Here is a 14,824-nt window from a genome sequence, read left to right on the forward strand (position 1 = left end):
GGCGCATGCACAAATACGCTCACCGCTATGGAGGGTATTAGCGCCAGAACAAGGTAAAATCCTTTGGTTTTTTAAACGTTTTTAAATTTTGCGCTATTGTGCACAGTAAAAAAAAAAAGGAGGACAATAGGTCCGGCCTTGTCTTTTCTCGCAATAAGAGCTACGTGTGAGAAAGATAGAGCAAGTGCCATCTTTCCTTATACGTAGTATTAACACGCCAGAATCTGGCTAGTCAAAATGAAGCCGTGGAAAGCAATGGTTTCATTTCATAATGTTTTGTGGCCATGATTTTCATTCCCCAAAACATAAGGAAATCACAGCCATCTACTTCAGCCCTTATAAGACACCTTGAGGTAGAGGTACGACTACAATGAACCCATCCTAAATAAGAGCACATTCACACATTTGTCACAGTTTGGCCACAATTTCACAAACACATAGAAACTCCTGGCCAAAGTATGCTGTGCGAATGTACTATAAAAAGAGGAATCGGGTTCAATTTCTAAAACTGGGTGTAAGGGCTTCTTTACACAGGCGTACCTTGTTCATGCTCCCCGCTACACAGTGCGCTTCAGCATGAATAGAAGTAGAAATATTTTGTTTTTTAACCTTTTGAACTCTGCACTATTCTATGCGAGTTTGAAAAAAAAAAATCGTGAAGATAGGTCCTGCCCAATATTACTGACACATAGTATCAACGGGCGAGAATACTGCTAGTGAAAACAAAACTATGAACTCAATGGTTTCGTTTCGCCCCGTTATGTGGCCGTGATTATCATGGCTGCAAAACGGGACAAAATCATGGCCATCTGTCTAAGCCCTAAACAGAATCAGTGCCCAGGACAGCAGCAGCTGTAGAACAGACTGGACACGACCCATGGAGAGGCGCTGGTTTTGTGGAGAGCATATACCTGACTTTTGTAGTAGAAACCATCGGGGAGCTTGGCCCATTCATGGGAAAACTACATAGACTTCCAGTGGAAATAAAGACACGGACACAAAGATATAAGGGGGGAAAGAAGATTTTATTTCAAGTTATAGGCAATAGTAGATTTTAGAATGGGGAATTTAGAGGCTGAGTTGATCGAGAGGAAGGAAAAAAATCCCCTTGAGGTATGAGCCAATCTTTGTCAAAGGTATGTTCACACGTAGCAGAAATTTGGCGGATTTTCCTTGGCAGAAAATCCATGAAAAAATGTGCAGCATTTCCACATCAGCAAAATCTGCACCATTGCGAATTTAGACTCAGTTTTATCTGCAGCTGATTTCAGTCTGCAACGCCGCCGCTCTTACCTCGGAATACTGAGCCCTCACCGTAATGCACATTCCTCACCCAGAAACCGCTACTGAGCGCTGCTGGTCAGGTGATGTGGGAGTGGGCGCACTCCCTGACCAATGGCGATGGTGGCGACGGGCTCAGTAGTGGTTGCTGTGTGAAGGATGTGACTGTAGTAAGAGCTCAGTATTCCAAGGTGAGAGGGGCGGCGTTAGAGATGGAAATCAGTGGGGGATCTGCAGCTCAAGTCGAGTCAGAATCCACACTAAGGGCTTAAGCAGAAAAATGCATGCGCAAATACACTCGCCGCTACGGAGCATATTTGCGAATGAAAAGTCCACGGCCTTTTTTTTTTAACAGTTTAAACTCTGCTCTATTGCACGCATAAAAAAAAGCAGAGAGATAGGGCAGGATCGATCTTTTTTTCCCATATATAAAAAATATGTGCCAGAAAGATAGGGTAAGTCCTATATTTTCTTGCGCAAGAAACACGCTCATGAAAACAAAACCATTTAAATCAATGGCTTCGCTTCATCACATTCTGTGGCCGTGAATTTCACGCTCACAAAACCTTCCGCAAACACGGTCGTCTGTCGAAGCCCTAATGATGTGGATTTTGATGCAGACATGTTCCATATTTTTCCACTTCAGAATATCCACAGCATTTCTGTTACGTGTGAACGTACCCTAGGGGAAAAAATCCTTCCTGACCCCAAATATGGCGATCAGAACAAGTCCCAGGATCAAAGCCGATATTTGACTTTTTAAAGTATATTGTTTTCTAGTTATAGATTTGAATATATAATCTGTTCTTACTATTTACTGTATGTTTGTGTGAACTATAAAGTGTAGGAACTAAACCTACTTATAGACTGTGTTGATCCAAAGGAAGGCGAAAACCCCCTTGAGGAAAGAGCCAATTATCCTGTTTTAAGGGGGAAAAAATTCCTTCCTGACCCCAAATATGGCGATCAGAACAAGTCCCAGGATCAAAACCGCCATCTGACCTATCTGACTCTCCAAAATATTATATTATTATTGTTTTCATGAATCTAAATAAATAAATCTGTTCTTACTATTTACTGTATGTTTGTGTGAACTATAAAGTGTAGGAACTAAACCTACTTATAGACTGTGTTGATCCAGAGGAAGGCAAAAACCCCCTTTAGGAAAGAGCCAATTATCCTGTTTTAAGGGGGAAAAAATTCCTTCCTGACCCCAAATATGGCAATCAGAATAAATCTCAGGATCAAACGCCAGCAGCTCACCTCCCTGGTACATGTCGTGTTAGCTAGAAATTCTACAAAGCTAAAGTTCTTTATTATTTTTTATATGTATGTATTACGTTATTTATGTGGCTACTTCCCTATAAATAAAAGCTAAACCTATTTAAGGCTGTGAGTTGATCCAGAGGAAGGCAAAAACCTCCTTGAGGTATGAGCCAATTGTCCACAAGTTGGAAAAATTCCTTCCTGACCCCAAATATGGCAATCAGAACAAGTCCCAGGATCAAAGCCGACATCTACGCCTATCTGAGTGTACTTGTGTCTATGTATCTGTTTGTGTCTATGTATGTGTTTGTGTCTATACTTGTGTCTAATCCTAATGTATGCGGTGTGGGCTACTTACCCGGCCTGTGCTGAGGTCTTACTAGCAACCAGGAGTTCAGGGATAATAGCCGCTCTGGCTATTTTTCCTGAACTCACCAGTTACCAATCAAGCACAGGCCGCTCCGGCGGTGTAGAGTGTCTTCAGGAGAGGATGATGTCCGATGCCAGCCGGAGGATGTCAAGATTCAGGGGTTGGTGGAAGTATGCATCATACAGTTGGTGGAGAGAGGATGTTTTGGGCAAGCCGAGGTCTTCTACAGCAGCAGAGTCTTGGGTTCAGGAGACAGTTGGCGTAGGCTCAGCCTACAAGACATGAGAGAAATGTTACTTTTACCTGCTGTGGATATAAACAAGTGAACTACTCTAACATGACGACTTATATCAGGATCTGATTTGAACCTGATATAAATAGGAGTGAATTTCTGTATTATGAGTTGATATTAGGGGTTTTGTAATTCTGGTAGCCATAATTGAGGCCACATAACTTGTCAACCAGAAGCTGGTGTAAATTATGCCAGAAATGTATGCCTGATTGTACCTGGCATACATTTCTCTGTACGAAAACAGAGGAGCTGAGAGGCACCTAATATATGAAGAACGATGTGCTTCTTCATATATTAGGAGCATCTAGCACCAGTGCTAATAACAAGACCGGCATTTCAAATGCCGGTCTTAATATTTTTCCCAAAGCCTTTTCTTATTTTAGAGGAAACGTTTTTTAATATTAAACTTTCTAATGTATGTGAAGTTTTGTTACAATGTATGGCTATAATGGTAGATGTCTTATGCGTATAGGTATGTCTAGGTGTACAGATATGCATGTGTAGGTGTGTATAGAAGGTACTTACCAGATGGTTGTCGCTTCCTTCACAATCGGATTCTTCTCATCATCCTAAGAAGAAGCAGAGACATAGTTAATAATAATTAAGCTGAGGGGAGAGAAGACCCTGGAACTGACATGGGGACATGAAGATAGATTATTATATGACCTCCTGTGCTGTCTGACACCAGAGGAACAATGATGATGAACACAGAGGTCAGACTGAAGAATATCATCCCTAGAGAAGGAAGATCTTACCGGGTCCAGCTTGGTGAAGTGTACGAGAATCCGTCTATGGGGTGAAGGGGTGTCTTATTTTCCGGCCACTGCAGGTTTCGATTCTCCAGAACTTTCCTGTATGGTTTGAATGGCGGGCGGGCTTTCTTCCGTTCCAGTTCTTCCCAATCTATGGTTTTGAAGAAAGGGTGACCTCTGATGTTCTTATAGACACCCAGCCTCTTCTCAGGATTCTTTCGCAGCAGTCTCTCCAGAAGATGCTTCACATCAGCATCAAGCCAAGATGGAAATTTGGGCTGCTTTCTGGTGACGGATTTGATGAGCTTTCTTCTGATGGGGCCGTGGTAGAAAGGGGACTGTCCTGCCGCCATCCAGGATACAACAATCCCCAGGCTCCACCAGTCGACTGCTGCGTCGTACTCCTCTTCAAGAAGCACCTCTGGAGCCATATATTGAAATGTGCCCGTCATTCCGTTGATCTTATTAGACGAGGTGACGCCGTCTTGGGCCAGCCCCAAGTCAATCAGGCGGATATGTCCAGATCTGTCCAGCATGATGTTCTCTGGCTTTATATCTCTGCAATAAAGAAAAGATGCAAATCAGTTCAGTCCTAATTCCGGACTCTGGGAAAGCTGCGTCCATTATCTCCACCTGTGCAAGGAAGCAGAGAAATGTGGGAAAGTTGTGCTTACCGGTGGACGATGCTGCGTCGGTGCAGGAACTGGAGGACGCATACAATCTCCGCTGTGTAGAATCTGACGGAGAGAAGAGTGTAGTATCAATGACATGATATCAGTTCCATGACATCATGTCACCATCAAAGTGTCTGTCAGCACTAGAAGAGAGGAGGCGCTGTTTGTCGCAGCCTGTACGCCCTCCATTCTTCTATGTCTGACCTGTCATGTCACCCTCAGAGTTTCCCTCCCGTCTCCTGATTAGTCATTTACTCACCTCACATTGCTGATGTCCAAGCAGCCGCACATCTTGATCATTGCCCCCAGGCTTCCGCCGGACAGATACTCCGTGATGAAGTAGACTCGGCTGGCAGACTGCTGTGCGGCATACAGTTGGCATATGAAGGGGCAGTCTTGGGCCTTCAGGAGTATCCGTCTCTCTCTCATTAAGATGTGTTCTTCGCTTCTTTCCTTGTTGATAACCTTGATGGCCATGAAGGTGTTTCTTTCGGGGAATGATGCCAGGACCACCTGAGGAGAGCAAGTAGGAAATGATCACTGACAGTGGCCAGAGGGGAAATCATATCCATGTATTACATGGGGGATTTATCAGTAGGGGCTTCTGGCTATTCCTCGCCTCAAGGCTAGGTTCACACAGCAAATGTGCGTCAAAACCTGAATGTACGTTTTTTTGACTATCCAAACTCTGCGCTAGTGCATGCAGGTATAAAAAATGTGGGAAGATAGGTGCTGCACCATTTTTCTCACATGTAGTATTAATGTAAAAGGTTCCTCCATCGGGATCATTTTAATTTCCACACAACTGCAAGTTTTCTAAAACTTGAGCAGTTTGTGATGAACTATGGGCACCGCTGCCAAACCAGACATGAAGTGCCATCCCTGCCCCACAGTGGAAACTAAACCATTGATATTGATGGTTTTGTTTCCTCCCATTATGCATCTGTGATTTTCATGGCCACATAACAGGACTAAAACACGCGCATTTGTTTGATCTTTTTTATCTATATGTAACAGATGGGTGAAAAATTCTGAAAACTTTTCCTCTCCGTAATACCGTTTTAAGATATCATCTGATACTGTAGTTGCTGCTCATCCTTACAGGTGACTGATTTACTGTAAAAAAAGGGCCAGGTAGCCGCAGCATCAGCTGGTGTCTTAAACTGTTGGCTGGTGCCTCCCCTTCTCAGTCCTTACTGCGCCCAGGACACATGCCCACCTGCCCCCTCTAGCTACAGTATGCCATTGTTTATTGTGTGGGGGCAACAAGGAGGGCTAATTACTGTGCGGAAACCATAAAGGGGGCTAGTTACTGTGTAAGAGCTCCATTACTGTGTAAAAGACAATATGAAGTCTATGGGAGGTTCAAAATGTGCAAGGGGAAGGGTATGACACTGCGCAAAATGCATAGCTACCTACAATAACTTTCCCCATACAAATGTAATAATAAAATAGACTGTTCACCTAATGGTACCGTATGCTGTTCAAATAATACCGCCACAATGTTCCCATGTAATACTGCTATACTATGTTAACTAATACCATCATACCATGCAGAAAAGACAGCGCTATCCATTGCTCAAATAACGCCACAATACATCCTTCAAATAATACTATTATACCACGCAAAGACTATCATCATACTGGATATTGTTGAAATAATATCACAAGCAAACAGCATTGGCATTCTATAACCCAATAAGGCTGATTTCACATCATATTTGGGAGATCCACTTTCAAATACTTTTTTTTTTTTTAAAGTCCAGCGAGAACGGTCAAGGAAGATGGAAAATGTAGATCTCACAAAAATGATATTAAATTGGCCAAAAACTACCATAAAGAGCCAAAATAATGGACATATGAATATATACTACTATGTACACTGTCTGATTTATACTGTCATACCAGCCTAAAGACAGCATATAGCATTGGCACAATATGCTAATTATACGCTTTAATGAAAGATATGTATATATTTTTGTGTGTTTAAACAGGGAGTTGTCCATCTATGAGCGACTACCTGTTTACTCTGAATGGCTAGAAGAGATCCCCAGCGCGCTCCACCTACATTTAGTAATCGTTCAGACGGCTGTTGGGTGCTTAAGTGCTCGATAGTCGTCCTGTAAAACTACATTAATGTTATGTTCACATGTAGTGGAATTGGAGCGGATTTGGATGCGTTTTTTTGGTGTAGATCAACACCAAAATTCACAATGTGTGAATGTATCCTGAGCCTCTCTATGTGGATTAAATGGCTGGTAACTGAAAATAAAACTCACCTTGCTGAAGCTTCCTCTACCCAATATCTGAAGGGCGGTGAAGCAGCTGATGTCAAATCTGTGGTGTGATGGCGCAGGGTCCTGGCTGGTGCCCAGTCTTGGCTCCTCATCCTCAGGCCTATCCTCTCCGCTCTTCCTCTTCTTTATCTCTGTGAGTCCGCTCACGCTCTCTTCTTCTCGTTTACGTTTTTCGCCATATCCTCTGTGTCCAGTGGACGCCATTTTTCACAATCTGCAGTTTTCTATCCAATCGCTGCCGTTGACAGTTGGAAGGAAATGGCAGTTGGCCGAGTGGAGGTCAAAGGTCATTGAAGCCGATGTTGACATCAGCTTGCCAGTACCCTGCTCTGCCATATACATAGTAATGTGGGCACCATGAGTGATGGTCTAGTGCCCAGAGAAAATGAGAAATTCATGGCTGGTTCTGCTAGTGCCACATATTAGTAGATGGGGCAGGGATGGCACTTCATGTCTGGGTTGGCAGCAGTGCCCATAGTTCATCACAAACTGCTCAAGTTTTAGGAAACTTGCAGTTGTGTGACAATTAAAATGGTCCCCATGGAGGAACAAACCACAAATTGTACTAATATTAGGAATAATAAAGCCTTGTGAGGGTCATTATCTGCTCCATTCTATAAGTGTTCATTATCCAGATATATGATGTGTATTACCATAGGTTACAATGGGCAGTGCCCTCGCCAGCACAGATCTGGGTGTACAGGGGGAGATGCTTCTATGGAGGTTAGGGTTTAAACAGATGAGCGTGCTTTAGTCCCATTATACAGCTATGAAAACCATGGCTGCATAACGGAATGAAATGAAACCATTAATTTCACTGGTTTCATTTTCACTATCAGGATTCTTGCGCGTTAATACTACTTGCGAGAAAGATAAGGCCGGACCTATCTTCCCACTATCTTTTTTCAAACTTATGTGTGTGTGAATAGTCCAAAGGGAAAAAAAACAAACCCGTGGTTCATGCACTAATACGCTCGCCTCTACGGGCAGGCATGGAGGCATACAGGTTCATTATGGTATCCTACGGCATATCAGTCCACATTTGCTATAACTGAGCCTCTGGATCGTGCAAACTCATAGGCTGTTGAAGTTGGTGTCCCAGATGGTCCCAGACATGTTCTCTATGCTATAAATCTGGCAATCAGGAAGACCACAGAAGTGTGACAATGTTATGGAGGCATTCCTGTGACACCCTTGCTGTGTGCGGCTGAGCACCGTAGGTGCTGACCGGTGGTCCGCGCTCACTAGAGGCTGCCAAGGGGCCTGTGCTGGAGTGTCTATTTTGAGGGGGAGCGATGTAGCTACTAACGTCAGCTGTGGATATTTTCCAGATTGGAAAAGCTGCCCAATTTGCGGTGGAATTTTTTGCAACGGACACTCCACAGCGTTTCCACCCCATGTGAACGTACCTTTAGTGATTTACTACAGACTGAGGATGTGCAAGCAGAAGGTTACAGTCATGTCCAATAAGCTTGTGGAATACTCGTCACACATTTTTATATCATGTGCAAATAAAATTACTGCAAATTAAAAACCGTGTGAGACGATGAATCAGAAGAGGCAGTTTGAGTACTTGTAGGGCTGATGCTGGAAGAAGTAGTGGTAGAGATTACACTTGTTGGCTTAAGGCCCAATGTCTATGGGTTGACTTGATTTGCGGAAGATCTGCAATTCAAGCTGCCCATAGAAAAGCATTGGCGTCCACACCTGAATTAGAGCATGCGGATTTGTTTGGCGGATCTTTTGATGCGGAAAACAAATTGCAGCATGTTCCATTTCACTACGTTTACCGCATGGACGGCTTTCATTGAAGTCAATGGAAGCAGTCCGATTCGCGACCCATCTGCGGGAAAAAAATTTGTACTGCGCGTTTTTAACAGTGAGCTGTGTGGACCATCTGCAGTACAGATATTCCAGAAGAATACAGGTCCGCGCGGTTGCTGCCTGCAGATATAGGTACGCAGGGTCACCGGCCGTGGGCAGGTTTGGATTACGCTGCAGGCTCCTACATACGGAATCCGACCCGCCCATGGACATGAGGCCTTAAGGCCTCGTTCAAACGGGCTACGAAAATCGTACGATTTTGTAGCAATTCGACATCACTTCAAAAGTCATGTATGTGAAGCCCATGGTTTCCAATGGGTTCTTTCACATGAGATGTTTTGTAGTCTGAAAGAACTCATTGGAAACCATGAGCTTCTCATACATGCGTTTTGTAGTGATGTTGCATTGCTACAAAATCGTGCAATTTTTTAACCCATGTAAAACAGGCCTTATGGTGCCAGATAAGTCAAGATTTGAAAAGAAGTAGCAGAAGGGGTGTTCAGGTAAGAAAGACAAGAAGATGGAGGAATTGAGGGGAAAGACTACATAGAGGAATTAAAGGAAGCTCCAGAAGATTAAAGACTAAATTCGATTCCATATGTGGACCATTAGATCTAAGGGATCAGCTCTGAGGTTGTTTAATGAAAAGATGTCTATTACGAAACACAGGACTGGGATTCATGCCCACTGATGATGTTCTGGCAGATAACTCAATCTCAATACAATCCCAATAATCCATCTCATTTACATGACAGTTCGTTGAAAGCGCTTCCGCCTCCACATTCTGCTGCCCAGGTTGTTGTCATCCTGACTCTGGACGTGAATTGGCATGAGATGTACTGGTTGCTGGCGCTGTGTTCTTGATCTTCTTTGCAGGATGGCTGAAGAGGGTGATGGGCCGGGCTGCTCAAAATCCATACTCTGTGACTTACCATCCCTTCTTTCTTCTGATAAAACTCCCCCAACCTTCTTGTGATTGTTGTTGGCTGGCCTGTGGTATGTTGGGACCTGTTCTATAATTTAAATGATGTATAGGGTTTTTTTTTTTTATTTAATATTTTATCATTTTTGGATAGTCACACCTATAATCCCCCCTCTACTCTTCCCCTCCATACTGTCACCCACCATCTCCCGCTTTACTCCTTCTATCACCTCTGTCACCCACCATCCCCCCCACTACTACCCATCATCCACGATCTCTCCCTCTGTTCCCCCCCTACTCAGTCACCCACTATGCCCTCTACTCCTCCTCTCTCTTCCTTTTCTACTCCATCATCCACCATTTCCCCTCTACTTCTCTCCCTCAGTACCCCCATCTTATCCCTATCACCTACCAATTTCCCCTATACTCCCTGTCACCCACCATCCCCTCTCTACTCCTCCATTCCTTATTCTTCACGCTTATACCTTTTCTCCCTCTGACCCCCCTCTACTACTTCTCTCCTTCCTATCCCCTAAATTCCCTATCACCCACCATTCCCCTGTATATGTAGAGGAAAACCCGGCCTCATTAGACTCTCAATGTCACACTGTTTCGTGTCGAGCTCGGCAGAACGGAAAAATGACGAATGCACTGTGCAATCCTCCTGCAGTGTCTTATAGCACATAAAACAAGGATTATACACCTCGACTTCCCCAGCACATATGTATTAAAATGCCCCAACTATTGCTGAGCTGGCCTGACAGATAGGACCTCAAGATTCCCGATGCTTCTATGAAGGTGCATTTTATAAAATATGCTGCAGATTTCTGCAGCGGAAATTTACATGCTGCGGTTTTACAAATTCGGTTGCGGATTGTTTCCGCAACATGTGAATGGTATTCCATAAAATACCATTCACTTTAGGACTTCTGTGCCCGTACGGGTTCTTCTTTGTCTGTACTGCAGGAGCGTCTGCCGTCATGCTGGCACGCATGGGCAGTAGAGAAAAGGCTGTGCAGTCGCTAGGCGATTAGGCAGATCCCGCGACTCTACTGCAGTGCTCACTGTAAAAGGGCCGCGGGACTGAAAATCGCATGCTGCATTTTTCCTGCCACAAGCGGAAATTTCCGGTCATGCGCAGAAAGCAGCGGCTCTTCATAGAAGACAATTAGCGTTATTAGCTGGGGAATCTGGGGACAGACACTGGCCCCAGATTCTACAAATCAAATCCGACCGTGTGCAGGAGCCCTTAATGTTAAAGTACGCTGCAGATTTTCTGCAGCCAATTCTGCTGTGGACATGCCGCACGTTTTGCCCCATGTAAACACACCCAGAGGTTTTCCTGGATTGAATAGTAGTATATAATGGGCAGGGAATAGTGGAAAGTAAAAAAGCCATACGCCTCTCACTTAAATGCTTCTTTCCTCGTCCAGCGTAGCCCCCCCCCTGCCGCTTTAATTCCGGAAAAAGCTGCAGCTGAAGCCTGTGATTGGCTGACAAGCATACAATTAAATGGTACAAGTGCTGTAGCTTCTACCAGAATGAAAGCAACAGGTATCAGGGTGATTACGCTGGACAAGGGAGGGCATTTAAGAGGTGAGCATGACTTATTTTACACCTTTCCCTGAATGCCGCGAGCTAACTAAGGAGGCAGCACATGACTGGGAACAGGCACGGTAGGGGTTAAGCAGAGCGAGCATAAGGGGTGGAGTCAGGAGTCAAGCAGTGATGAGAGAAGGACAGAGCAGAGACAGCAGCATAAGAAGTTTTCAAGGAGAAAAAGAGGATTTTTGAAGCAGCGAGAGTGCAACAGAGAGAAGGAGCAGCGAGAAGAAGGGAGGCGCGGAAAAGAGTACCTGCAAGTGGGAAGAAAGGAGCACCATCAAGTCCGTGGGATCCAGAAGCCCCAAGATTCGAGGATGGCTGACCGGCGTGCGCAGATCCAGGAGGCGATTCATCGGGACGGCGCTGAGTGGCTGGAGGAAATAATGGCAAGTTGCCGATCGGGCTCGGAGTCGGGGAGGCCAGTCGGGCCGGCTACAGGGCTTCCGGCGGCAAGCGGAGGAGCGGAGCAAACGGGGGATGCCGGGCGGGGCCGCCCGAAGAGAAGAAAAAACCCCCCAGCGAGGCTTAGCCTAAGCCCCGCAGCTAAGAGGGTCGGCCGCAGGAGCGGTCGCGGCGGCGGGACGCGCCACGAGGTGTGCGGCGGGAGATTCAAACCGCGCGGCAGTTGGAGCGCCCGCGGAGGAGCAGCGGGAACAGCCGATTGGCAGTCCGCAAGGCAGAAGAGGCACAGCGGCAGCATTAAGCGGAGGCTCCGCTTCCAGGAGCCAGCGCGCAGTCGGGCGCACGGCTGCAGCAGGACATAGCACGGAGCAATTGAGGAGGCACGAGACACGTGTGGAGGCATGGCGGGAAAGCAGGCCCTCTCAAGATGGCGGCACAGCGATGCGGCAGCGTCAGGTACCGGGGAGAACGGGGGGAGGAGAAGCCCCAGGGGAGCAGGTGGCCAGGCCCTTAAACCCATTGCCCGGGAGGGGAAACACAGGGGGGGGGGGGAGGGATAGGGATTATAGCCCGGCCACCAGCTCTGCTAGTAGTGTAGGCACTAGGGCAGGGAGCGCACAGGGATGCAGGGAAAGTGGGGAGATATCAGGAGATAGTGGGACGTCCGCGGTGGCACTCATTACGGAGGGCCCCCCAATAGGGGCCTATGTCGGTCACTCCGCACATAGGCGGCGCCATAGCCAGCACGTACCATATATCACACCCGCTGGCACCGGGTACGCAGGCAGCACCCAGGGTCGCGAGCATAGCAGCCGTGTGGCTCGCAGACATCATTTTTTACAGCAGCAAGCAATCGCAGGCACTAGCACGCATAGGCACCGCTATGTCAATCCACGTTTCGTGGTGGCCCCATCTTCCGGGGGGGGGGGGGGGGGATTCATCGCAGGGGTACGCCAGTCGCGCTAGCGGCAATAGACAAGGTGTGGGTGCAGAACGTAGACAGCAAGAGAGAGCCAGGAGGGAGATACCAGAAAAGGCGCGAAAGCGAGCTTGCTAGATTAGGGGCAGAGGCAAGCGAAAACAGGAGGAGACCAAGCGGAGAGGCTCTGGGCGAAGGGGCAAGGGATCCAGGTCAGCGGTATCACCAGGAAACCTACTGCCAAGCAGCACCTCCGTCACCTTATACAGCAAGTATGCACAATATACGCCACGCGAGGCGGGATACACCACAAGAACGGCCGGAGCAGGGCCACCTTTGTACAGCAAATGGTTCTGCAACGAGAGAAGCTCCGCATGTGAGTACGTGGCAGCCATCGTATAGCAGAGGCAGGAGCCCCGGAGAAAGGATGGCAGGGACCTTGCCCTTGGCGGTGCCGGAGGACAGTCATGCCGGTGAGTTACATTGTTTAAATGCATGGAAGAATGTTATGGATCCCGCTAAGGCAGCGGAGAAAAATGATTTGGTTTTGGTGTTGAAATAGGTGTTGAATGAAACGGATAAAAGTGATGTGTTATCGGTGTCCTGTGGATCCCCAGGGGGCTCGGGCCCGCCTGCGGGGCGGGAGGGTGGTGGCTTAGCAGCCAGTGGTGATGTTGACTCGTATATACAAAAAAAAAAAAAGTGTCTTATGGTCATCCGGGGAGACGAGACTCACCCGTGGTTGGTAATGTGGCTCACGCTCCCAGGACTCGTCAGCGGTGGCGAGCGGGAAAAGCGAAGAGTCGGTAAAAGATGGTTTACGCTTTCTGATCCAATTTTTGGTGGCGGGGAGCCGAGGCTCGCCCGTGGTTGGTAATTTAACTCACGCGCCCGGGACTCGTCAGCGGTGGCAAGCGGGAAAAGCGAAGAGTCGGTAAAAGATGGTTTACGATTTCTGATCCAATTTTTTAGTGGCGGGGAACCGAGGCTCGCCCGTGGTTGGTAATTTTCCCGTGGTTGGTAATTTAACTCACGCGCCCCGGAATCGTCAGCGGTGGCGAGCGGGAGAAGCGAAGAGTCGGTCAAGGATGGTTTACGGTTTTCAGATTCCTCGGGACTCACCTGTGGGTCGTGTGGTGGCGCTATGACGAGGACTTTCGTCGGCGCGTTTCGGCGTATGGTTGCAACTCATCTTAGCGCAACGCCCTCTAAACCTACTTTTCAAGGGTGAGGAAGCAAGAATCCTTAGACAGGGTTTTACCTACGGTTTTTTAATCCCGTTTTCCTTTTAGGCGGCTTCCATTATGTGCGCAAATTTAAAATCGGCTTTAAAAAAAAAATATAGAGCTAGTGAAAGAAAAGGTTAATAAAGAAGTGGCGGCCGGCCGTATGGCCAGCCCCTTTCGACGAACCACCATTTGTGAATTTGCGGGTCTCCCCATTGGGGTTAGTCCCTAAGAAGGAGACAGGCAAGTTTCGACTGATACATCATCTATCCTTCCCAAAAGGGGAGTCGGTAGATGATGGCATTACAAAAGAACAAGCATCGGTGGTTTATGCGTCCTTTGACCAAGCGGTCGCTCTGGTTAGAGCAGCAGGTAAGCGGGCACATTTAGCTAAAGCCGACATTGAGTCGGTTTTTTTAGGCGGCTGCCGATTCATCCTGAGGGTTCCACTTGTTGGGATGCAAGGTAGATAACCAGTTCTTCTACGACATGTGCCTGCCGATGGGCTGTTCGATTTCATGCTATTACTTCGAGCTTTTCAGTTCCTTCCGGGAATGGAGGCTCAGGTTTGAAACGGGCATCACATCGGTGACCCATTACCTGGATGATTTCCTGTTTATCGGTACGGTATCATCGGGCACCTGGGGTTTTTTGTTGCATACTTTCCGGTCGCTGATGCATGAGGCGGGGGTCCCATTGTCAGAGAAAAAAACGATGGGCCCGGTGACTAGGCTGATTTTCCTAGGGATCGAGATAGACACCGAGGAAATGGTTTTTAGACTACCGATAGAAAAAATGGCCCGCCTTCGGCAGACGGTAAACAATGTCGTACAATGTAAAAAAGTTACGTTGCGTCACATGCAGGCTCATGGGTCCCATTTTTCTAGAAGATTGTCTCTATAAAGGAGCCACATTACTTCATTAGAGTCACACCAGGGATACGAGGGGATTTACACATATGGAAAATCTTCTTGGAAGCCTTTAATGGGCAGGC

At 46.8% G+C, this 14,824-nt stretch overlaps 1 protein-coding gene across 1 annotated transcript in view; it reads right to left on the bottom strand.

The window, feature by feature from the left end:
- Positions 1-1,924: 1,924 nt before the first annotated feature.
- LOC136576330 (protein kinase C theta type-like) overlaps positions 1,925-14,824 on the bottom strand; it is a 105,787-nt gene continuing 92,887 nt past the window's right edge. Inside the window, exons 2-7 of the mRNA XM_066575530.1 lie at positions 9,689-9,769; positions 4,895-5,148; positions 4,636-4,698; positions 3,965-4,519; positions 3,735-3,778; positions 1,925-3,189 (exon numbers count right to left, since the gene is read on the bottom strand). Coding sequence (XP_066431627.1) covers positions 3,754-3,778; positions 3,965-4,519; positions 4,636-4,698; positions 4,895-5,148; positions 9,689-9,769 — 978 coding nt within the window. The 3' untranslated portion in view covers positions 1,925-3,189; positions 3,735-3,753. The remainder of the gene's footprint in view (positions 3,190-3,734; positions 3,779-3,964; positions 4,520-4,635; positions 4,699-4,894; positions 5,149-9,688; positions 9,770-14,824) is intronic.

Source organism: Eleutherodactylus coqui, chromosome 1 (genome assembly GCF_035609145.1).
Source record: "Eleutherodactylus coqui strain aEleCoq1 chromosome 1, aEleCoq1.hap1, whole genome shotgun sequence".
Lineage (NCBI taxonomy): Eukaryota > Metazoa > Chordata > Amphibia > Anura > Eleutherodactylidae > Eleutherodactylus > Eleutherodactylus coqui.